At 43.2% G+C, this 24236-nt stretch overlaps 1 protein-coding gene and 1 long non-coding RNA gene across 2 annotated transcripts; one reads left to right on the top strand and one right to left on the bottom strand.

Moving 5' to 3' along the window:
* The first annotated feature begins 2839 nt into the window (after positions 1 to 2839).
* On the top strand, positions 2840 to 16598 carry GALR2 (galanin receptor 2). Its single transcript, XM_030206307.1, has 2 exons — positions 2840 to 3183; positions 15716 to 16598. Exons 1-2 carry the CDS (start codon positions 2840 to 2842, stop codon positions 16494 to 16496), a joined length of 1125 nt encoding a protein of 374 aa, XP_030062167.1. The 3' UTR covers positions 16497 to 16598.
* On the bottom strand, positions 8064 to 10600 carry LOC115472157. The gene is made up of 3 exons (XR_003942472.1): positions 10514 to 10600; positions 8860 to 8960; positions 8064 to 8139 (listed from the first exon to the last, which is right to left on the bottom strand). It is a non-coding gene; the product is annotated as an uncharacterized LOC115472157 (long non-coding RNA).
* Positions 16599 to 24236: the final 7638 nt, after the last annotated feature.

Here is a 24236-nt window from a genome sequence, read left to right as displayed (position 1 = left end):
GTGAATATACATACAAAGAAAAAATTATAATGGAGTTCTCTAAGTTGTGCTAGCATGTTTCATCCTGCTGCCTATATTTTGGCGCTCTTTCATTAATCTACCCCTATATGGGTACAGCAGAACTCAGACATTGTCTTTTAATACCATTTAAAAAGTAATATTCTGATGTCATCTCAGTAACAGCCTTTAAATCACTTATGTATATGGATTGTGGCTGAACAGACAAGCCCGAAAGCTAGTCTTGAAGGGCCCAGTTAACCATAGGCTGGGCCACTTACCTTGAACTCAGAGCTCTGGCAGCCAGACAAAAGTTCCAGATGAAGGAGGAGTTGTAGATGGAGGTAGGGTTGGTGTTCCTGGGCTAGCGGCATGATTTGTTCCTTCAATTTATGCACCTTTTCCCGCTGGACCCCTGATGACTCTTGGTCAGACACTCCGGTGAGATGGGTTTGCCGGCAGGAGTATTTAATGTAGCTCCCCTCTGAGGCTCAAGGCTCCTTGGAGGAAGCTTACTCTCCCACCCACCCTCTGTATTGCTTGACCTTGGATTAGATTGACTCCCCTGTTGGAAGGGTGTGACACCTGAAATACAGGGGTTGTAATGAGTGGACACCTGAAATACAGGGGTTGTGGCTCATGGGGGATGAGTCATAAGCAGGAGCGATCAAGATTTGATTATCATGGTGGGCCACATGACCCGGTTAACGGGCATGGAGGTCCATGCTTGCTCCAAGGCCCTAGGTGTTAAGGCGGGGATGGTGGATATTTTCAGAGGTAGAGCCGCTGACGGACTTGCTACTTAACTGGCAAGGTGAGTAGCCTGGGGGGGGGGGGGGTTGTCAGAATATTGTAGTGTAACTCAGGGTGTTACTGTTCGGAATTCTTTGTTACCACTTCCCTAGAATTGTAAATAATCAAAGCTGTGGCCCACTGATTACCTCCAATTGGTGTGCTGTTCAATTTGTTTGCTGATATTAAGGAATATTATTAAAGGGAGGGGGGAAGGGAAAGGTGATGTGAAAGGGAAGGTATTTTGAAAAGAATGTAGTGGTTATATCGCTGCCTAGCCATATAGTGTGTGTGTGTGTGTGTGGGGGGGGGGGGGGTCCCTGCTGTATAGATATATGTTCAGCACTGCCACTTCTGCAGAGAGAGGTGCTAAATATACATCAAATATTTAAACCCTGCAGCTGGTGTTTAAAAAGAAATATCGACGGGGGGGGGGGGGGGGGTAAATATTGACTGGATAGTGCTTCCTTTTCTGTAAAATATATGTAAGGGTTGGAGAATGGGTGGCATGAGGCAGGACTGGCACTTAGGTGTGGGTAAGTCAACTTTTGTATAGGCTTAGAACCCAGTTCTTTCATCTCGAGGCACAGTGAGACAAAATGTAAGTTCGTTTTCCAATCAGTTCAGAAGAATCCACAACCAAGCGGAGAACTCGAACGCCCCACGGGAAAACACAAGTATAAGTGAGAGTGGGATGTTTGACCACGGGAATACAAATCCTGGAGACAAGAATCTTAAAAAGTTTATTTATTGATGAAAAGACTCAACTATTGTGTTTCGGCTGTCAGGCCTGCATCAGGAGTCTTGCTCAATAAGTCGTTTATTGAGTCTCAGACCCTGGAAGAACAGCTGATATGTGCAGTAGGTAGCTCGTGATGTGTTGTACAGGTCTTTAGAAAGACCTTTGGTGATGAGCTTGCTGGTAGACAAATGAGTGTTGTAAAAAGCATGACTCCTGATGCAGGACTGACAGCCGAAACACAACAGTTGTGTCGAGTCTTTTCATCAATAAACAAACTTTTTAAGATTCTTGTCTCCAGGATTTGTATTCCCTTGGTCAAACATCCCACTCTCACTTATACTCGTTTTCCAATCAGTATCATTTGTGGCTCTGACGAAAGGTTCCTGTATGAAACGCACGTGTCTTAAAACCCAAACAAGGTTTTTTTTTTTTTTTACTCTTTTCTCATAAATTGTGTCACAGAGCTTCAAGCTTCTTGCAGAACAAAGCGAATCTATTAAAAGAGCATTGCTGTGGGCAAATTGTTGGAGTGGAAGTCTGCTATTGTGGAATTAAAAACACAATTCAACTTACATCTCCCCCCCACCCCACCCCAGCCAAGAAGGCTCAACTTCTATGTTTTCTGAAAGTAGCTGACGTAAGGAGAAATCAATACATCGGGGGGGGGGGGGGGGGGGGGCTCGGTTTCTATGGACACCATTAATTTTATTTTAGCTTTTCGTCTCCCTGGAAACGAGAAGCTCCTCTGATCTATTTATTTTCACAAATATTCCGAGCACAAATCATCAGGGCTCCGACAGGGGAGAGAACTGGTAGAAGTTTTTTTTTTTCATTTTCATTAGTCGGATGATTATTTCTAACAGAAAAAAGCGATCGCTCGAAAGAAGGCAAGTTTACTGGGAACAGTTTTAAAGCTCCACTGCTCGGTGCAGTTAAAAAAAAAAACTAGACGTCTGTTTTTTGAGTTGGAAAACTCGTAAGGAGGGAAGAGAAAAGATAAGGGAGCCTTTGCAAGCATCTAACGCTGACCTATATGTCTATGCACGCAGAGTTTTAAAAGGACAAGCTAAAAATGTAATTAAAAAAAAAAAAAAGCAGACCAAGGAGAGCTTGAATCCATCCTTCTTTGCACGGGGAAAGAGCGGTGGCGGTAAAGGAAGTTTCTTTGAAAAGACGAGACAAGCTTTAGACGGTGGAAAGAGTTCCTGGGTGCAGAAGAGATGCTTTGATGGCAGCTGTTTGATCTGTTCGCTGTCTCTGCCTTTTCTTTTTGGTGGGGAGATACAAGAAGGAAAGCGTTGGGAAAGGATGAACCGCTCCGCCCCTCCAGGCTCCAGCGAGGGCTGCCATCCGGAGTCGGTGCTCATCCCGCTGGTATACTCGGCCATATTCTTGGTGGGCACGGTGGGCAACAGCCTGGTGCTGGCCGTGCTGTTGAGGAATGGCAAGATAAACAACACCACCAACCTATTCATCCTCAACCTCGGCGTGGCCGACCTGTGCTTCATCCTTTTCTGCGTGCCTTTCCAAGCTACCATCTACGTCCTGGACAGCTGGGTCTTCGGACCCTTCGTGTGCAAAGCCGTGCACTTCTTCATCTACCTGACCATGTATGCCAGCAGCTTCACCCTGGCCACGGTGTCCCTGGACAGGTAGGTTGGGACCCTTCTGGCACTGCGCTTTACAAGCAACACATTATCTTTTAAAAAAATTGTTCTTATTTTAAATATGCCATGCAAACAATACATTTAAAATAAAATGAGAAAGAACTCCAATTAAAACAGGAAAGAACACACACTAACGTCTTATCTAGGCATAAAAAAATATATAGTAAGGGATGCATCTCCAAGAGGTTGCACAGGCCATATACGGCAACATCTAAAGTATTGGGCAAATCAAACGCCTGCTGGAAATAGTGATTTGAATCTTGACAAGGAAAGTTCAGCTCTGATATCACAGAGAAAATTATTCCAAAAACTTTGGTGCCAGAGTTTCTTAGCAGGCACAAGAATGAACTTTAATGGTGAGCTTGAGTGTGGGTACGTTTTCAGTCTCCTGAATTCTTGCATTATGCCAAAATGCCTCATGTACAGGCATCTTATCTTTAATGACACCAGTGGTGCCCCCATACAACTGGGAAAACTTCTGTACCTTTCTTTCACATGTCCTTGGTCTCTGATTGGATCTTTGGGTCCTTGGTAATTTTTAGATTTGTTGTTATGTGTTATGTTGAGATATCAATTAAGGGTGGGGATGAAAAAATTAAAAAGACACATAAAGAATGAAGCCCCTTGTTAAAAGGAGAGAGGAAACAGATCCCAGGAACTCCGTTCACTGGGTAAATCTCTCTTATCTGCACCCTTCTCCTCCACTGCTAACTCCAGACTCTGTTCCTTTTATCTTGCTGCACCTGGAATAGACTTCCTGAGCTGATACCTCAAGCTCCATCTCTGGCTGTCTAAGCTAAAAGCCCACCTTTTTGATGCTGCTTTTAACTCCTAACCCTTATTCACTTGTTCAGAACCCTTATGTTATCATCCTCACTTTAATATTCCCTTATCTCTTGTTTGTCCTGTTTGTCTGTCCTAATTAGATTGTAAGCTCTGTCAAGCAGGGACTGTCTCTTCATGTTCAAGTGTACAGTGCTGCGTACGTCTAGCAGCGCTATACAAATGATAAGTAGTAGTAGTCTTTGGGATTCCGGAATCTTGCTACTCTTTGGGATTCCGGAATCTTGCTACTCTATAGGATTCCACACAGAATCTTCCTACTCTTATTCCTTGTCCTAATTAGATTGTAAGCTCTGTCGAGCAGGGACTGTCTCTTCATGTTCAAGTGTACAGCGCTGCGTACGTCTAGTAGCGCTATAGAAATGATTAGTAGTAGTAGTAGATGTGCCAAGAAGTCTGCCAGAGAGGAGATTGTAAATTCAAAGGCAGCTGCCTTTAAAGACAGTAAATGGGACAATGAAAAGAAGAGACAATATATTTCTGCTGAGAAGAGGGCTATTTCACACTTACGTTTCCTAAGAACTGAAGAATTGTACAGCCTACTGCTGTCCCCTTTGAATGAACAGTGCATTCAGATTAATGCTAAGTGCAAGCAGCTAATGTTATGTGAGACTTTCTCAGCAGGTTGTGGTCAATCGGGATTCATCATCTGTATTGTTTTTAAGGTGACCAATTTATGGCTGAAATCAATCCCAAATCTGCAATTATAGGGATGCATTTTAGAAAGTTAGGAAAGAAAGCAAAGCAAAATCTGCAATTCACGTGTAAAGAAAGCTATAGGAAGCTTTATTTCTGTTTATACAGAAGTTTCAAAGTCCCACAAGTTCAGAGACACACAGGTAACACTAGGCAAATCTCTCCTAATTGTACTCTTCTCCCCCATCGCTAACTCCACACTCCATTCCTTTTATCTTGCTGCACACCTTTTGCCTGGAATAGACTCCCTGAGCCATTACGTCAAGCTCCATCCCTGGCCGCCTTCAAATCCAGACTAAAGGCTACCTGTTTGATGCTGCTTTTAATTCCTAACTTGTCACCTGCTCGTAACCTTTGTCTTCCTCTCTTCAATAGTCCCTTCCCATATGTCCTACCTGTCTGTCCTACCCTTATCCCTTGTTTGTCCTGTCTGCCTGTCCTGATTTAGATTGTAAGCTCTTTTGAGCAGGGACTGTCTTTTCTTCATGTTAAATTGTGAAGCGCTGTGTATGACTGGTAGCGCTATAGAAATGATTTATAGTAGTAGTAGTAGGTAGTCATACATGTAAGAGTAGATGATCAGGTATGCTTATTCCTTAGAATATAATAGATTTCCTGGAAGAGAAGATGAACACGCAGAACTCAATGAATTCATCTGAGACCAACTAATAACCTGTATCAAACATCATCCAGGTATAGGGGTTAACGGGCATTTAGCACAGAGGCTATGGAGAAATGTAATCAAATGAACCCAGAAGGTGAAGTCTGTACATTTCTTATCTTCTGACTTTATTGCAAAAACCACATCTACCAAGCTATTATCACATCTGCTTTACCTTTGCATTCATAGGTAATGAGTTGTTTGGCACAATTTCAGTAACTCATAGAAACAGAAGCCTGCGCAGCCTTCTACATGGAATGTTGCTAGTGGAATAGCAACATTCCATGTAGAATCTCCAATAGTAGCAACATTCCATGTAGAATCTCCAATAGTATCTATTTTATTTTTGTTACATTTGTACCCCGCACTTTCCCACTCATGGCAGGCTCAATGCGGCTTACATGGGGCAATGGAGGGTTAAGTGACTTGCCCAGAGTCACAAGGAGCTGCCTGTGCCTGAAGTGGGAATCGAACTCAGTTCCTCAGGACCAAAGTCCACCACCCTAACCACTAGGCCACTCCTCCACTGTTGCTACTATTTGAGATTCTACATGGAATGTTGCTATTCCACTAGCAACATTCCATGTAGAAGTCGGCCCTTGCAGATCACCATTGTGGCAGCGCAGGCTTCTGCTTCTGTGAGTCTGACGTCCTGCACGTACGTGCAGGACGTCAGACTCACAGAAACAGAAGCCTGCGCAGCCTTCTACATGGAATGTTGCCAGTGGAATAGCAACATTCCATGTAGAATCTCCAATAGTAGCAACATTCCATGTAGAATCTCCAATAGTATCTATTTTAGATTTGTTACATTTGTACCCTGCACTGTACTGTATACAAATTAAAGTAGGTGCAATAAAAGTGCAGTCGGCACAATAAAGATGAATAATGTGCATTAAAAAAAAAACATAAACAGAGCACATAAACTTAGTTTACATTTCCTAGTAACTGTGCTTTTATTTTCTTGTCTGGCATTTGCAGTTTAAGGGCAGTTTATTACATTGGCCTGTAAAAGTAAAGGGTAGTAGATTTGATACGCTGCCTTTCTGTGGTTTACATATGTGCGGGTAAAAGTCAAAGCAGACTTGGGAGTAAGACCCAAGAGGTTTGGGATTTTTGCCCTCTGCTCAGACAATTTATTTTCTCTAACAGGGACTAAACTACAGGAGTGGCATCTCAGAAGGAACACCTTATGCTTATTAACTCAAAGGAGATTAACTTTTACCACAGTGAGCTCCTTATGGAAAGCGCAATCACGTAACCTCAGTAAACTCGTGCAAAAGAAGGCCTTAGGCTTCCTGAAACAACACAATTTTCTTTTAGTCAAGGCTTCTTTGCATCATTTAAGGAAGCTCCTAAACCATATCTAGTTAAACTGTTTGATTAAATAACGTAATGCATTTTTAAAAAGCTATGGGCCTCTTTTACTGATTTTCGGTGCGGCAATTGAATGGGCTTCCTCTCATTTGCAGCGTGGGAATTGCTAGTGCAGCTCGTAAAAGAAGCCCTATGTAGCTTGCAAGGAATGCCTCGTATTTTTATCTTATTGTAAACTACAGAAAGCATTTATGTTTTATATTTTGATTTTTGTTCACAACCTTTTCAGTAGTAGCTCAAGGTGAGTTACATGCAGGTACACTGGGTATTTCTCTGTCCCAGGAGGGCTCACAATCTAAGTTTGTACCTGAAGCAATGGAGGGTTAAGTGACTTGCTCAAGATCACAAGGAGTAGTGGTGGGATTTGAACCAGCTACCTCTGGATGTCAAGACCAGTGCTCTAACCACTAGGCCACTCCTCCACTGGGACCTTGTGGGGTATAAGTGCTAATGTAAATATAAATGTAAATTAAGACCGGGCCTAATTATGAGTCTAATTCATGTACCTGTTTCTATAGAATGTTTAAATCTTTTTTTTGCTAATCAATGAACAGACAATGAACTTTACAGCAATCACCAAGTTGAATAAGACAAGACAAGAGAACCAACATAGCATTTGAAAGTTAAACCTCTTGCTCACAACTCCCATACTCTCCCCCTCCTCCCTCTTCCCCTGCACTGCAAATCAGCTACCCCCAAAGATATGATGGAGGCCTAGTCCTATTGATTTAAGATTCTGCTATGGGCTGCTGGCTGCAACGTTGTCCAAAATTGCTCCCAAATACGCTGAAACTTTGTTTTTATCGGAGTCATACGTGCATAAGTATTGCCACACTGGGACAGACCAAAGGTCCATCAAGCCCAGCATTCTGTTTCCAACAGTGACCAATTCAGGTCACAAATACCTGGCAAGATCCCAAAAAAGTTCAATACATTTTATGCCGCTTATCCCAGAAATAAGCAGTGGATTTTCCCCAAGTCAATTCAATAATGGTCTAAGGACTTTTCCTTTAGGAAGCTGTCCAGACCTTTTTTAAACCCCACTAAGCTAACCACCTTTACCACATTCTCTGGCAACAAATTCCAGAGTTTAATTACACGTTGAGTGAAGAAAAGTTTTCTCTAATTCATACTAAATTTACTACTTTGTAGATTCATCACATGCCCCCTAGTCCTAGTATTTTTGGAAAGAGTAAACAAACGATTCACGTCTACCGGTTCCACTCCACTCATTATTTTATAGACCACTATCATATCTCCCCTCAGCCGTCTTTTCTCCAAGCTGAAGAGCCCTAGACACTTCAGCCTTTCTTCATAGGGAAGTTGTCCCATCTCCTTTATCAGTCGAGATATCAAAGACATTTCTGTAATAAAAAAACCAAGTTTTCAAAACAATTGGAGTGCTAAATTGAACAGAATTGTCCCTCCCTGGCCACAGTGAAGGAATTTGCTCAATACTGTGTGTGGGTGGGGGTGGGGGTGGCGGGGGGGGGGGGGGTACTCAAACACCCACTGCACCCACAGAACTGGCATCTATTTTAAAAGGCAGCAATATCCTTAAGCTGGCACTATCATTTGCTAAGATACAGATCTGACATACCATAGTTACACAAGTGTCTGGTCATCTTGCCAGATAACGTCAAAATCAAATTATTTAGTGTATTAGAATGATATTCTGCACAGTCTCAGAGGCATTTTGTAATCATATTGAGAAATTCAGATGACTCATCGTGGTTTATGATGGTTGTGAATATATTGCCCATTAGACAGATATAGTGAAAAGCAGAACACAGAGGGAATGGGTTTGCAATAGCAGAAACAGAGAAACCAATGTAGGAGTAAAATTTCAATCAGGCAAAAAAGAAGCATGTGAGGGAGTTAAAAAAACACGCAAAGGGAGAAAGACATGTAAGGAAAAGAGGAAGGCAGACAACAGAAATAATTATAGTATAGTACAGGTCAGCTGCATCCAATTGAAGGGACATAGGACGTGAAAAGTTGGAAACAACATCAGGAGGGAGACAGAGAATGACAGCTAAATATAGAAAAGGAAAAATAAAATCCTTAAAAGCATGTACTCTCACCAGAGCTGAAGTATTGGACTTTTCTTCTGTTTTCTAAAGCTTCCGGTTGTATTTATCCACACGTCATGAGCTTATTTCATTGGAATACTCTTGCTATTAAACTGTCATTGTACAAGAAAAAACAAAAACAGACCAGGGTACAGAGCTGCATAGGCTGTATTGCGTTTGTTAATGTTAAAAAATTACAACTAGATATGTTCTTTTTGACTACTGCACGGTCAACTTAGCTGTTCAGGTTCAACCTATGTTGTTCATTTTTCACATGCCATCAGAAACAATCCCAGCAGTAAACAGTCCAGTTAGGAGCGCCTTATCTCTATAGCTGCTACATGAAGGAGTGGGGGGAAAGAGTAGATGGTTTTTTCCCCTCCACAGCTAGACTGCAATATATAGGAATAGGAAAAAATGCACTTTGACTAGTAAACACAAGGGAAAATATCAAGGATGACAGGCTATAATGTGGTTTTCAATAAAAGGTGATGATTTAGGAAGCATTTTAGAAGCACCTAGATTCTTGGCAGATTGAATACATGTACAAAATTTTAGAAGGTCACTATTTGCAATGTAGAACACCCTTCCTCTCCCCACCCCCAGATGCAGACATTTAAGGAGGCATTGTTGGGAAATGTCAGGGCTGTGGTATGTGTGTTCCAAAAAAACCAGAGGTGTCCTTCCCATTTTACCACAGGACCTCCAGTTCTTTCTTCTGTCGGGGGCGGGGGGGGGGGGTTGTTTTGGGGTAAGGGAGCACTAGACCACCAGGGGAGGTCTGTTCTGTTGGGGAGGGGGGGGGGTTGTTGGGTCAGGTCTGTCCAGGCCTGGCCGGGGGGGGGGGGGGCTCCTTTGTTGGGTTTGGGGGGGGAGGGGGATCTGGAGGTCAGCCCTTTGGAATGTATGACAGGTCTGGTCTATTTTTTGACAGCCTAGACCTGCCAAACAACTTCTGCAGGATGATTGTGCCTCCGGCGCATGCCCAAGCCACAATCCTCCCGCAGAAGTACCTCTATGATCAGAGCTAATAGTGCACATGAATTTGCACGCCATTAGCTTTGATCATATGGGCATTATTTGCCCCATGCTGTTCTGGCACTAATTTTAGAGCGCTGTTTGGAACAGCATGGGGTTTTGATCATCTGCACCAAATCTGTCCTCTGTCCCTTCCCCAGCATATGCCCCTATGTTTGCAAATAGATTTCAGAAATCACATCTGGCCAGTTAAATGCACCATAACCGGCTATCCATGAACTTTCAGTGAGACAAGGCTGGTGACCAGCCGGATATTTCGCACGATATAACCAACTATCTGCCAATTTTCAGAGCAAGTTTGGTGGCCATATTTGACCACATGAATATCAGGTCTGTCTTTGGCCAGTTGAAACTTAACTGGACAGTGCTGATTATTGGCTTGGCCGGTTAAGTTTGAGCCAGCCCAAAATAAACCGGGTATTCAATGCCAGTCACCGGAAACGACCTGCATTGAATATCTGGATGCAGCACTGACCACGGGATTTAGCTGGGCTATCTCCTGTGGTCTGAATATCGAGCCCTTTTGTGTTTGTGATTCACATAGAGCCAGGCTTGTCTTTAGAGCGGCCCCATTCCTGAGCTACGAGTGAAATCATCGCTAATAGAGGACTATGGTCCAGATTTTTACCTTTTCAGCAAGAGCAGAACATAAAAGCAGTGTAAGTCCAGAAGTCAGCTGATTGGTTCAATTTTGAAATGACACTTTTGTCTGAAGACTTCAGCGCCTGCAGTCTCTGGAAAAAATATTATAGCAAAAGATCACGTGGGACTAACGCCAAATTCTTAAATTTGAGCTTTTTCAAGCAAAGGACCTGCAATGTTCTGGCAGACATATGTGTTTGTACAGTATTTCTGTTCAGAAATCATGTGAGTAAACTTTGTTTCTCATGGCTAAATTCTACACAAGGTGCTTTTTTTTTTTGTTTAAATAGGAGCATCGTCTTCAAATGGATTTGTTAATGGTTTGTAATAACTCACAAGTTGCCTGGTGACAACACATTACAGAGACTTACATGGAAGGAAATTGTACAGTACTAAGGATATTGTGTTGTATTAATGTTTCCTTCTAAACACAGTTTTAGCTGTGTCCCAGGCAGTAGTGATGTCTTTGTGGAGAAGGTTGAATCAAGATGATAGAGGTATGTAAAATAATGAGTGGAGTGGAACAGGTAGATGTGAAGCGTCTGTTCATGCTTTCCAAAAATATTAGAAGTAGGGGGCATGCGATGAAACTACAGTTTAGTAAATTTAAAACAAATCAGAGAAAATATTTCTTCACCCAACGCGTAATTAAACTCTGGAATTCGTTGCTGGAGAACGTGGTGAAGGCGGTTAGCTTAGCAGAGTTTAAAAAGGGGTTAGACGGTTTCCTAAAGGACAAGTCCATAGACCGCTACTAAATGGACTTGGGAAAAATCCACAATTCCAGGAATAACATGTATAGAATGTTTGTACGTTTGGGAAGCTTGCCCAGGTGCCCTTGGCCTGGATTGGCCGCTGTCGTGGACAGGATGCTGGGCTCGATGGACCCTTGGTCTTTTCCCAGTGTGGCATTACTTATGTACTTATGACCACCTCTGTACATGTGCATTCAGAAGCCCTGTACCTTCACACTAGTCTCTGTCCAATAACTGGCAAGCTATACAATAGCAGAGGCACCAGCAGTGAGTGAAGAGGTACACTGAGACATGAGCTAGACAACTCATCCTACTCTATAATTTTAATCTTGTCAGGAGGATTCCCTTACCTCCAAATTGTTCAATTTCAGGTAATTTGCCCTGGGACCTGCAGCCAGGGCCAGATTTACCTTTCACATTAATGCTGCCAGGCAGCTGTCTAAATTGGTTAATGGAAAATGGGGTCATAGCTATTCAGGTTTGGATAGCAGTTATGACTTGGGTTATCTATAGATGTCATAGTTGTTATTGATGTTAGTGAAGACTGGATCATAAAGATGAACATTATTCCAAGACTAGCCGAAGGGCCCATAAAAAATGATAGGAAGAAAAGCAGGTACATGCAGGCACTCTCTATTCTAACATTTCACTGAAGACCATGGCTTCCCAGGATTAGTTTTGGGGGTGGAGTTGCCCTTTCTCTAGTGATCACTGCCATCGAGATGTAGTCTAATCCCCAGTGCTGAGAGCAGAATGGTTGGGGAAAAGATGAACTTTCTCACATTCTTTCTTTCTTCTCATGCCTTTCTTTCCTTGACCCCAGCCTTTTTTCCCCTTCCCCTGCCTGACCCAGCACTCCACCCCCTCCCTAGTCTAACTCCAGCACTCTTTTCCCCACTCCCCAACACTTCCTCTGTCCCTTTGCCAGCAAGATGCCTACATTCTCTCCCTTTCCCCAAAACTTCTACTATGGCCAGATTCAATTATACAGCACCAGTACTAGCCACAAGGTCTAAACATAGACAAGCACACAAACATTGCAAGAACTGACTTTTATGTATACATTAAACACTTTTGTATAAGGGTTTTCAAGATCATATATATCCCGTGTTTTGAAGAGTCACTTTGGTGGTCAGAGCTGAAGAAGGGTCTTAGGTTGAGAACTCATGAGCTGCAGCATCTGTGGATAAAACTTCATGTTGGCTTATAAAAAAAAAATATCACAACTAAAGACATCTAGTCATGTTTTGGACAGTAAGTTTTCCATGGAAACAAGCTATGAAATGATATAAAAATTTGTATTTTACCCACATATTTCTTGCATTCTCAAAATTTGTCTTCTTTATCTTGGTAGTACCATAATAATCCACTGGCTAATATTTATAGTTTTCAAATTACCGGGTGGGGATGTTTTAGTTTAGTCTTGGTTTCAATTTGCATCTTGAACACAGTATTGGTGGACACTCATCTATCTACCCATTGAAATCAGTGCTGCTGGTTCTATATTGAATCAGGATAGGATTGTCAGAAATACAGAACTGGCATATAAAATGTTCCTACTGGAAATGGGTAAGTCAGTAGTTAAGGAATATCCCTTAGATCGCTTTTCTTTCAGTATAGAATTCACAATGTCCATAGAAAGAAAAGCTACGAGAATGGTATGGGATTTGCGTTGCAAGACATATGAGGAGAGACTTGTTGACCTGAACATGTATACCCTGGAGGAAAGGAGAAACAGGGGTGATATGATACAGACGTTCAAATATTTGAAAGGTATTAATCCGCAAACGAACCTTTTCCAGAGATGGGAAGGCAGTAGAACTAGAGGACATGAAATGAAATTGAAGGGGGGGGGGGGGGGGCAGACTCAAGAAAAATGTTAGGAAGTATTTTTTCACGGAGAGAGTGGTGGATGCTTGTAATGCCCTCCCGCGGGAGGTGGTGGAGAGGAAAATGGTAACGGAATTCAACATGCGTGGGATAAAGGATAAAGGAATCCTGCTCAGAAGGAAGGGATCCCCAGAAGCTTAGCCGGTGGTGGGAGGCAGGGCTGGTGGTTGGGAGGTGGGGATAGTGCTGGGCAGACTTATACGGTCTGTGCCAGAGCCGGTGGTGGGAGGCGGGGCAGGTGGTTAGGGGGCGGGGATAGTGCTGGGCAGACTTATACGGTCTGTGCCCTGAAAATGGAAGATACAAATCAAGGTAAAGTATACACAAAAATGGCACATGTGAGTTTATCTTGTTGGGCAGATTGGATGGACCGTGCAGGTCTTTTTCTGCCATCATCTACTATGTTACTATGTAGATGGATGGACAGGAAAAGTCTGAGGGGAGAAAGAGACAGAGAGAAACTGATGACTTTATTTTTAGATTTCATTTTATTTAACCATGACTAAACTGGGAAATTTAGTGCAAATTTCCATGAACAATTTTAGTAACAGCAATATAGCCCCTTAAACTATTTTGCAAAGGATTTAATAACATAAACCTGCTTGTTATTTTTTCTAGTAAAGTAGTAGGGTGTAGAAACCTGCCTTAGAATCAAATACTGTAGGACTGCAACTATTTGTGCTAATCTTATTTTTGTTCTTTGTCAATGACCCCCCCCCCCCCCCCCCCCCCGAGGTTTTCCCATTTTTACACCTCCTTCTTTTAGCTCATTGTAGTGGCAGGCTCGCCCTGAACTTGACCAGTAGGTGGCACACTTGTGCAATAATTGTGCAGTTCAATGTCCCAGGAGATGTGAACTATTGATCTCTTTTCTGCCTTATCACTCTGCCGTATAAAACATTAGCAGACTGTAATGAAATGAATACATTATTTATTTACTGCCCTTTGCTTATTTATGTGTTTACTTGCTTCAACTCCAAGCAAGTAGAGTGGAGGAGTGGCCTAGTGGTTAGGGTGGTGGACTCTGGTCCTGAGGAACTGAGTTCGATTCTCACCTCAGGCACAGGCAGCTCCTTGTGACTCTGGGCAAGTCACTTAACCCTCCATTGCCCCATGTAAGCCGCATTGAGCCTGCCATGAGTGGGAAAGCACAGGGTACAAATGTAACAAAAATAAAATAGATACTATTGGAGATTCTACATGGAATGTTGCTATTCCACTAGCAACATTCCATGTAGAAGCCTGCGCGGCCATATTGGTGATCTGCAAGGGCCGACTTCTACATGGAATGTTGCTAGTGGAATAGCAACACTCCATGTAGAATCTGAAATAGTAGCAACAGTGGAGGAGTGGCCTAGTGGTTAGGGTGGTGGACTTTGGTCCTGAGGAACTGAGTTGGATTCCCACTTCAGGCACAGGCAGCTCCTTGTGACTCTTGGCAAGTCACTTAACCCTCCATTGCCCCAGGTACAAATAAGTACCTGTAAGCCACATTGAGCCTGCCATGAGTGGGAAAGCGCGGGGTACAAATGTAACAAAAAAAATACTATAAAGCTGTGTAAGTATTTAATTAATGCACTTTGCATAGCCATGGGTGCTTGTAAAATGTCCAAGGATATCCAGTGTGCTAGTGCTAAAAACATAAATCAAAAGGCACTGACACCAGAATGTGAAAAGCAGGCAGACTGAAAGAAGAAAACAAAGTCCTAGGTTTCAACAAATCCATAAATTAAAGTGAGGTACAGGTGTGCATAGTTAGGTCCTGATACCCATTCAGACTGGATAAGTTATTGGAGATTAAAAAAAAAATTTCTATCCACTGTATGCTTAATTTATGGCATTTGATATGCTTTACAACCATGCATTTCTTTTTTATTTTTTCAGAAGAACAACCTAATTTACAGAAATTACTTTCCCAATGAAGTTCATTTTGAAATAATAGATTTAATAGCCAGCAGTTGGAGAGCCTTCCCTCTGGAGCTGAAGGGAGGGATATTGCTAAGTTAAGACAGGCAGCTGTCCCATTAGATCTCAGATTGAAAATTTCTGCTAATGGTCTTGGTAACGGATACAGCAGGGCTCAAGTGTCTCAGGTGTCATTTATTTCCTCGGCTTGGCAACTCTGAAAAAAAAAGAAAAAGATAGAGAAACAGCTGCCAGAAGCACTCAGCTATCTATTTGAAGTCTTACTTTGGGTGACGTTTCCTCTCCAAGAATATTTTTTGATGGGTGAAATTGGGGGAAGAAAAGCAACAATCGTTCTCAATAAAACTGAGACTTATCCATTTGACCCATCTGAATCTGATTCTCTGTTTCCACTCTAAGGCTAGGACTTGGTCCATGTTTGCTTGGCCGCCGTTGTTGTCTTTAATTTCCAGTTGTCTTAGGTTAAATGTTTGCCTGCAATGTAGCAGTTGTACAATGACATTAGATAATGTGATAATTTATTAATATGTACACAATTTTTAAAGTTTCTTTTATGAAACATTAGTTCTTACCATGTGCCATTGATATGTATGTTTGTCTTTTTTCTTGCATGCCAGGTACTTGGCAATACGATACCCATTACGTTCTCGAGAGTTGAGGACTCCTAGGAATGCCCTCACTGCCATTGGTCTTATTTGGGGCCTTTCCATCATTTTCTCTGGCCCATACCTCAGTTATTACCAGGAGCTTCAGATGGCCAATGTCACTGTCTGCCTTCCTGGTTGGCAGGACTCCCAACGCAAAGCCATGGACCTTTGCACATTTGTCTTCAGTTACATCATCCCTGTGCTGATTCTAAGCCTCACCTATGCCAGGACAATCCGCTATCTCTGGAAGGCAGTAGACCCCATTGAAGACATGTCAGAGTCCAAGAAAGCCAAGCGCAAGGTGACTCGGATGATCATCATTGTGGCTATTCTCTTTTGCCTCTGCTGGCTGCCCCACCACCTGGTCATCCTCTATTTCTGGTTTGGCAATTTTTCCCTGAACCACTTCACCTATGCTCTCCGCATTCTCTCCCATGTTATCTCCTATGCAAACTCTTGTGTGAACCCTATTGTTTATGCTTTGGTCTCCAAGCACTTTCGCAAAGGATTCAAGAAAATCTTCAACTGCCTCCTGCACAAGAAGGTGGCCAACAAGGTGCATGCAGTCCAAGCCACCAATACTGGTGTCAGCACCTTGGAAGTTGGGTCCACGGAGGTGACCCAAGTTAGTGAGGCCCATGCCAGGCCATCTAGCTGTTGCCAGATTTCAGCACAACAGTGGGGTGAACCTGAACAGCTACGACTTGGACAGAAAGCTCCTAACAGTTTCATCACCTTCAATGTCACCTAAAATACACAGCAGTATCTGCAGACTTTACATATATTGATGTATTTATCTATCTAATAACTGATGGGTTTATATTAAGATCACCAGGGAAGGACCTTGATAGTGCTTTTAAGGGTTTGGAGAGTCCTTTGTGGTCTTCATTCTCTAGCTACCATTTTTGCAGGTAAATAACTTGTGTACCTAAATGTTTGAGCTCAGATCAGTGGCGTAGCCACAGGTGGGCCTGGGTGGGCCGGGGCCCATCCACTTAGGGCTCAGGCCCACCCAACAGCAGCACATATTTAATGCTAGCTAGTGGGGATCCCAAGCTCCGCCAGCTGAAGGCCTCCCCCTGATGGTGCTGAAAACACTGCTCACTTCAGCAGTCTAAGTTTCCTAAGCTGCTGATACTGGCCTCATCACATTGGGGGGGGGGGGGGGGAACACTTGGTGCCCACCCACTTCTTGACTAGGCCCACCCAAAATCTGCTGTCTGGCTACGCCCCTGGATCAGATTTGGAAAATGGATTAATATATCTAAAATCCAAATCCAAATGAACTGAAGAGCTCAAAATATTTAAGAATACATTGATTGATCTGTACAATGAAGATAAGTCATAAGAACACTTAAAGCTGTTGATGAAGTTCTAAGCCTCACTTTCATCCTTTCTCTCCCTTTGGGTGCCTTTTACCTTTTCCGCTTATATGATGTAATGGGGTATTCTAGAGACATGGAGAAATATTTGTTGAATTCTTTTGTGCTGCTCTGTGTGTATCCAGGTCATAGTTTCTTTTCATGACGTGTAAGATCAGGACTGAGGAAGGATTGGGGGGGGGGGGGGGTCTGTCTAGAGCATCCACAAAATCTCCATGCCCCTCTAGAATTCTAAATATAAACCAATGACAAAAGCAGTGTCATCTGCATGGATAAAAAAAAAAGTGTGCCTGGAAATACATACAGAGGAAATGTGACTAAAAACAATAGCCAGACGATGTGAAAATGTCAAACGTTTATTATCATCCGAGATTTGACATGAGCCATATTTTGGCCTAATAGGTCTGTGTTGTATTGAGCCTTGGATGGTAACAAAAGTTTGATATTTTCACATCGTCTGGCTATCATTTTTAGTCACTTTGCTGTTTGTCTCGTTGACTGGGAGGATTTGTTCTTCTGTTTTCACGTTGGAAGTACATAGAGAGGGATATAAATCAGGTTATTTGTGTAAATTATCTGTATAAATTCTACTTTTTTTTCTTTTGCTTGGTATGAATGCCATAGATTTTGCTTTGAGTTTTCATTGTAGAAGGGAAGAAGGTGTGAAAAGAGGTGGACACTAAACTAAGAGGACCATGCCACCCCGAGGCTCTTAAACTCACACCTAGGGTCTCTGAGCTTTTTTTACGTGATCAGGTTGGAACTTGGAAGAACCCAATCATTCCTTTGGATCCTGCTCACAAGTTTGAAATGTCTGCCAATTAAACCATCTTTCTGTGTTCTATTATGTGTCTTAATATATGCTAATGCTTTCCTTTGCATCCTTATTAAAAGAAAAAATAAAGAAAGAAAGAAAAAAAATTACAGTCTAGTCATTAATGGGTCAACTTTAATACTATATAGTTAGGTAGACAGTGCACTGGTACTTTTCCCTATGGACTTTGCAGTAGTTCTCATACTTTTCCTTTGAAAATCACCTCAGGAAACAATGCCCACAGAGATTTGCACATTCTTTTCCGCAGATAAATTTTCCCTGAAAAACAAGGTGCATAATTTTGAAAATCCAAAACTCTACATACCTTTTGTTGCTTCTCTTGACTCAACCTTGCTTCTGAGCCACTAAAAGTATGCATAGTGTTGATCCTTGGGCAGTTTTCAGAGAGCTGATTATGTTACCTGTTAATGAGGAGGTTAGCATACACTAACTACTAACCTGTGTGTGAGACCTCGAGCAAGGGTTGGGGAATGGGCTGGTAAATAACACAGCCAGACAAAGGGGTGAAACTGAAAACTCCAAACAGCCCAGAACACAGCAGCCGAAAACCAAAATACGAAAGTGCAAAACCCCTACGAGAGAAACTACACTGGTTACCACTCAAAGAACGCATCACGTTTAAAGTATGTACCCTAGTACATAAAATCATCCACGGCGAGGCCCCAGCTTACATGTCTGACCTGATTGACCTACCACCCAGGAATGCCAAAAGATCATCTTGTGCACATTCCTTAATCTTCACTTCCCAAACTGCAAAGGCCTAAAATATAAACTAATGCACGCATCAACCTTTTCCTATATGAGCACGCAATTCTGGAACGCATTGCCACGTAACCTAAAAGCGACCTATGAACTGACCAACTTCCGAAAACTGCTGAAGACCCATCTTTTCGACAAGACATACCACAATGACTAAAACATATGAAATCCCCACATACATCTAGCAAGCAATGTTAAGAGCGCCTCACATTATATCTTTATCATGTTTTCCATTACCAAAATACTTCTGTAACACTACATGTCAACTCTCCTCTCAGTTCCACTATCCACGATATATTGTAAGCCACATTGAGCCTGCAAAGAGGTGGGATAATGTGGGATACAAATGCAATAAATAATAATAATAATAATAAGTATGTATTCAAAGGAATCCTTGGGTCTGTTCCTTTCACAAGGCCCAAGATATAGGTTAGGAAACTTCTGCAGTCCAGTACATTCTTGTAAGCAAGCCTCTGGAGGTAGGCCAAACACAGGCTGCGGCTGCCGGGGTTGCTACACCCCAAACGCAGCCGAATAGTTCTCGGTTATCTGCCGAGGTTCAGGTCTGGCTCCAGCCGGACCTCAAAGCAAAACTTACAAAGTTCAGTCTGGCAATACCAAATGGCATGCCTCGGCCAGGTCACGTTTATGGAGCTGTAGCTTCAGCATCAAATGCTGGGGATCAACTCTTCTCTGCCTGGGCCTCCTTAACCTCAGCCTGGCCCTTTCTTTTACACTCCCAAGTCTGGGCTCCGCCCTTCCTGGCTCACTTCCTCCCAGGGTGAGAGCAGTGCTCTTAAGGTGTGCCAGGGCGAGGAGCAGTGTTCTATAAACCCCCTCACACTGTGTCTTAGCAATTCTCATGTGCTAATTTCCATGTTCACTTTCTAAGACAGAAGGGAGAGGAGAACAGGTGAGAAATGAATGTTTCAGTTAACACTTTACTGCCTAGTAGCCCCTAGACTCTATATATGGTGCTCAAAATTGTTCATGCAAATTTATGCGCGTGCCAGTGTGTGCAATTTAATTGAGTAATGAGCCAATTAGCATCAATAATTAGGTGCTAATAATCAATTATTGGTGCTAATTGGCAACAATTTGGATTTGCGCATCCATCTTACTAAGCACTATTCTTTAAAGATTCACATGCAAACCTTATAGTGTGCAACTGGAAAGGGGCAATGGCCATGGAAAGGGCATGGCTGGGTCAGAGGCATTCACTAACGATGCGAATTTGGGGGATCCATGCCCAATTTACATGCAAGGATTTACACTAGGTATCAGTGGTGCGCTGACCATGGTGCTGCATGCTATTTTATAAACGGTGCCCAGCTCGGAGCACCAGTTATAGGACACTGCACAATGCACATTTTTGGCACCCAAATTTGGATGCCATTTACTGAATCTAGTCCTAACCCCTACTTCTAGAAAGTTGCATGTCTAAATCTGTGACTAGCCTGCAAATTTGTGTGCAGTTGCATACATAATTTAACAATGAGCTGATAATGTGGTAATAATTGAACAACATTAAGCTATAATTGGCACTAAATGGGAAAGAGGACTTGATATTATTATTATTTGGTGCATTTTTACCCCACATTTTCTCACATAAGCAGGCACAATGTGGCTTACATTGTCAAAAGGATACAATTCAACACAGAGATGGCACAGAAACAGAATGTGACAGGAGGGGAAGGTAAACGGAATGACAGGGGAGAAGAGCCAACAAGAGAGAGAGGTTAAGCAGTGGAGGAGCCAGGGGAATAAGCCTTGGTGAATATACTGCTTTTCTGAGGTTTTTGCAACTACATTCAAAGGGGTTTACATATATTCAGGTACTTATTTTGTACTAGGGGCAATGAAGGGTTAAATGACTTGCCCAGAGTCACAAGGAGCTGCAGTGAAAATCGAACTCAGTTCCCAAGGATCAAAGTCCACTGCACTAACCACTAGGCTACTCCTCCACTAGCAACATGCCATGTAGAAGCCTGCCTTTGCAGATCAGCAATGCGGCCGCGCAGGCTTCTGTTCTGTGAGTCTGATGTCCTGGACGTCAGACTCACAGAAACAGAAGCCTGCGCGGCTGTGTTGCTGATCTGCAAGGGCAGGCAGGCATCTACATGGAATGTTGCTAGTGGAATAGCAACGTTCCATGTAGAATCTCAAACAGTAGCAACGTAATCTCAAACAGTAGCCAACATTCCATGTAGAATCTTAGATAGTAGCAACATTCCATTTAGAATCTGAAATAGGGAAAGGGAAATGGGACGCTATACCACCTTTCTGAGGTTTTTGCAACTACATTCAAAGCAGTTTATGTATATTCAGGTCCTTATTTTGTACCAGGGGCAATGGAGGGTTAAGTGACTTGCCCAGAGTCACAAGGAGCTGCAGTGGGAATCGAACTCACTTTGCCAGGATCAAGGTCCACTGCATTAACCACTAGGCTACTCCTCCACTAGGCTACTCCTCCACTCCACTCCACTCCACTCGCTATTCTATTAGTTTCACTCAAATTCCAGAGTGTACAACTTCAAGGGGGACTTGGACCTAGCAAGGCCTTGGGTGGCTTGGGGATGTGTCAAGCAATTACCCACAGGGGTTATAAATTACTATCAGTTGCGTGCCTAACTGCCTATAGCTGGGCACGAGCATTGACACCAGCCTTTGAGCTGATATAACTGTCTGCTTCTAAAGTTGGGTGCATAAATGCAGAGGTAGACTAGTATTCTGTGACGGCAGAATTTACGCTTAGCGCACGTCATCCTGGTACCTAAATTTCAGTGATGTCTTGAGGCTATAACCCTAAATGTTAATGTGGTAGATAATATGGCACACTACAAGCCACCTGAACAGGTGTAGTTAATTGCGTCACATTCTATGCTACTCAGTTAATGTACAGTAACAAGCTTTTGTCTGCATTCGCTGAATGACAAATTGTAAGGTACGCCCCCAACAGTTAATGTGGAGGCTTTGCATTTACTATCTGCTAATTTTGGTCATTCACCTGAGATAACTAATATCTGACTGCCTTGGAAAATATATTAGCACTGAGAGTCCTGAACTGGCATTATTTCACAGTTTCCCACAGGCCTATGTTCAGAACTGCTGCAGGAAGCTAACAGTGCAGAAACCATATCAACGGAACAGCGCTGAAACCTAGCTCACCAATGTTCAAAGGAAATGATATTGAAATTATATGCATGCTGTAAAAGCGAAAGCAAGGGGGGGGGGGGGGGGGGAATGTGCTTGGCACATGCACAGAAGACTTTCGCGGTAAGCTCAGCTCCTGTGTGCATACAGCTTTGAAACCTGAACGTGAAGCACACATAGGCATCGGTTTTCTGCACCTTTAAATATAAGCATTACATTTTTTTTACTTGGAAGGCTTATATATAAATGCCGGAAACAGGTGCCAATGTGTGCTTTCACTTTTGGGTTTGCTCTGACCTGCACACATTTGTCTGTCACTACCAGTTCTTAGGAGATTGCAAGGGCTTCCTTCTCCTTTCAAACTATATAAAAACTGGGGCGGAGCACCTCCTCCTCCTCCTAACAAGGGGGGTGTGCCAAGCAGTTGTGCGGCTGTCAACTCTGCTGATTCCCTGCCTCCTCTGATGTCAACTTCCTGTTCCGGGGCAGGGGACAGGCAGAGACGACAGCTGTGCGACTGCTCACTGCACTCCCTTGTTGCCTGCACCCGGGGCAGACCACCCCACTGCCCTGCCCTTGGTACGCTAGAGCACAGCATGAAACACCAAGATGCAGGGGTGTAGCCAGACTTCGGTGGGAGGGGGGTCCAGATCCTGAGGTGAGGGGCACATTTTAGCCCCCCCAGCACTGCCGACCCCCCGCCACTTTTGACCGCCCCCCCACTGCTGACCCTTTCAATCCCCCCTTCCCACCGCTGCCTACCCTCCCCTGCCGCCGCCGCCATCAGGTACCTTTGCTAGCGGGGGTCCCCAACCCTCACCAGCTGAAGTCCTCTTCAGCGCTGGTCTCTGGCGCGGCCGCGTTGCTGATCTGTAGTGCAAGGATTCTGTTTCTGTGAGTCTGACGTCCTGCACGTAGGAACGTAGGACCAATCTGTAACCTCGTGCCCATGTAACTATACAGGAAACTGGTACGTATGCACATTAAGTGGCAGCAAAATGACTGAGCGCCGTTCTGAAAGAGAGCACGAAAGTGACATAATGCATAAATGCAAGGGAGCATGGGAGAGGCATAGGGTGGGGTTTCTACTTACTTGCACAACTTAAAGAATACAGTAAATTATGATCATTCCTGCAACATTTAGACTCTATGGCTAGTGTAACTGCTGGTTCGAAAATGAAAGATGCGCTGATACCAGGTTACACTAGTAGGTATTCAGTTGCCCAGAATAGGCTTTCATTGAGCACCAAAAGGGGGCACCCACTTATAGAATTGCCCCAAATGTCATTATGATGACGTGGTTCTGCTAACGAAAGAAACACATCACAGGTGTGCAAAAGGCTCTCTGTGCAGCTCAGCGGGTAAAGGTGCATGGATTACCCATCTTTACCACTGTGCTGTCACCCCGATCAGCTTCTGACCCACAAAAACAGCTATCCTTGTATTCTACAACTGGGCAGCATGAGAATTATACTCACTGCTGAACTAGTCAGTCTTGAATTTTTTTCCATTGGTTGTAAAGCTTTTCACCAATCTGAAAGTGCTCATCCTCAGGGAAAAGGGACGGGTGAGATGGGATAGTTTTCTGTGCTGTGAAGTTATACATACACAACGGATTTTGCCTTCCTCTGTGTCAGCAGGGTGGAATTGATGGATCCCTTGTCTTCTCCAACCCAGTGACAGGTGCATACTATTCTCTCATTTCAAAGCCATTGTCATTGGCATCTCATTTGCACAAATTCTAAAATCTTCACACAAAAAGAACTCTGTATAACATACTGGGATGAACGAGCAGGTGCCCATTTATTGAAGTCTTGGCAGAACAAAGCTTTTTAAAGCCAAGGATTCAACATATCCATAGCTGTCTCTCCTCTTCCCTCTCTCCCTGTCCTCTCTATGCTTCTCCTGACAATAGCCCTGCAATTATACTCTTGGATGACAGGAGGACCATTTTTGGAGCCAGCCAGCTGCTGCTATGAAGCAATGACGCTTGGAGCTGGGGAGGAAAGATGAAAGCAGATATAACACTAAAAGAACTAAGATGGGAGCCATTTTCCTTTTGTGCTTGTTTTCCTGCCGATGAAATTGAAAAGTTAATGGCTAGCACAGATTATTATACTTCTATTGCCCCTCTAGATAAAGCTTTCATGCTGTGTGATTTATACAGGAAAGTGAGAGGCTTCCCATTTCATCTTCTCTTCTACATGATGAGCTTTCCCTGCTGCCCACTCAACCCCGCCTCCCCAACCTCTGGATGATTTAACAAGTCTAATACCGTTCCTTATACCCCCAGTCTTTATCTGGATAATTTTCTAGAAAAGCAGTAGTGTGCTTACTGTGTTAGTCCAATTTACAGGCTTAT

This window comes from Microcaecilia unicolor, chromosome 6, assembly GCF_901765095.1.
Source record: "Microcaecilia unicolor chromosome 6, aMicUni1.1, whole genome shotgun sequence".
In the NCBI taxonomy this organism is placed as follows: Eukaryota; Metazoa; Chordata; class Amphibia; order Gymnophiona; family Siphonopidae; genus Microcaecilia; species Microcaecilia unicolor.
The sequence above is the reverse complement of the archived record's forward strand: the minus strand, read 5'-3'. Positions and strand labels throughout refer to the sequence as shown.

Coding starts and splice junctions, on each gene's coding strand:
- GALR2 (XM_030206307.1), top strand. CDS start 2,840: ATGAACCGCTCCGCCCCTCCAGGCTCCAGCGAGGGCTGCCATCCGGAG. Junction 3,184..15,715: donor GCCACGGTGTCCCTGGACAG/GTAGGTTGGGAC, acceptor CTTGCATGCCAG/GTACTTGGCAATACGATACC.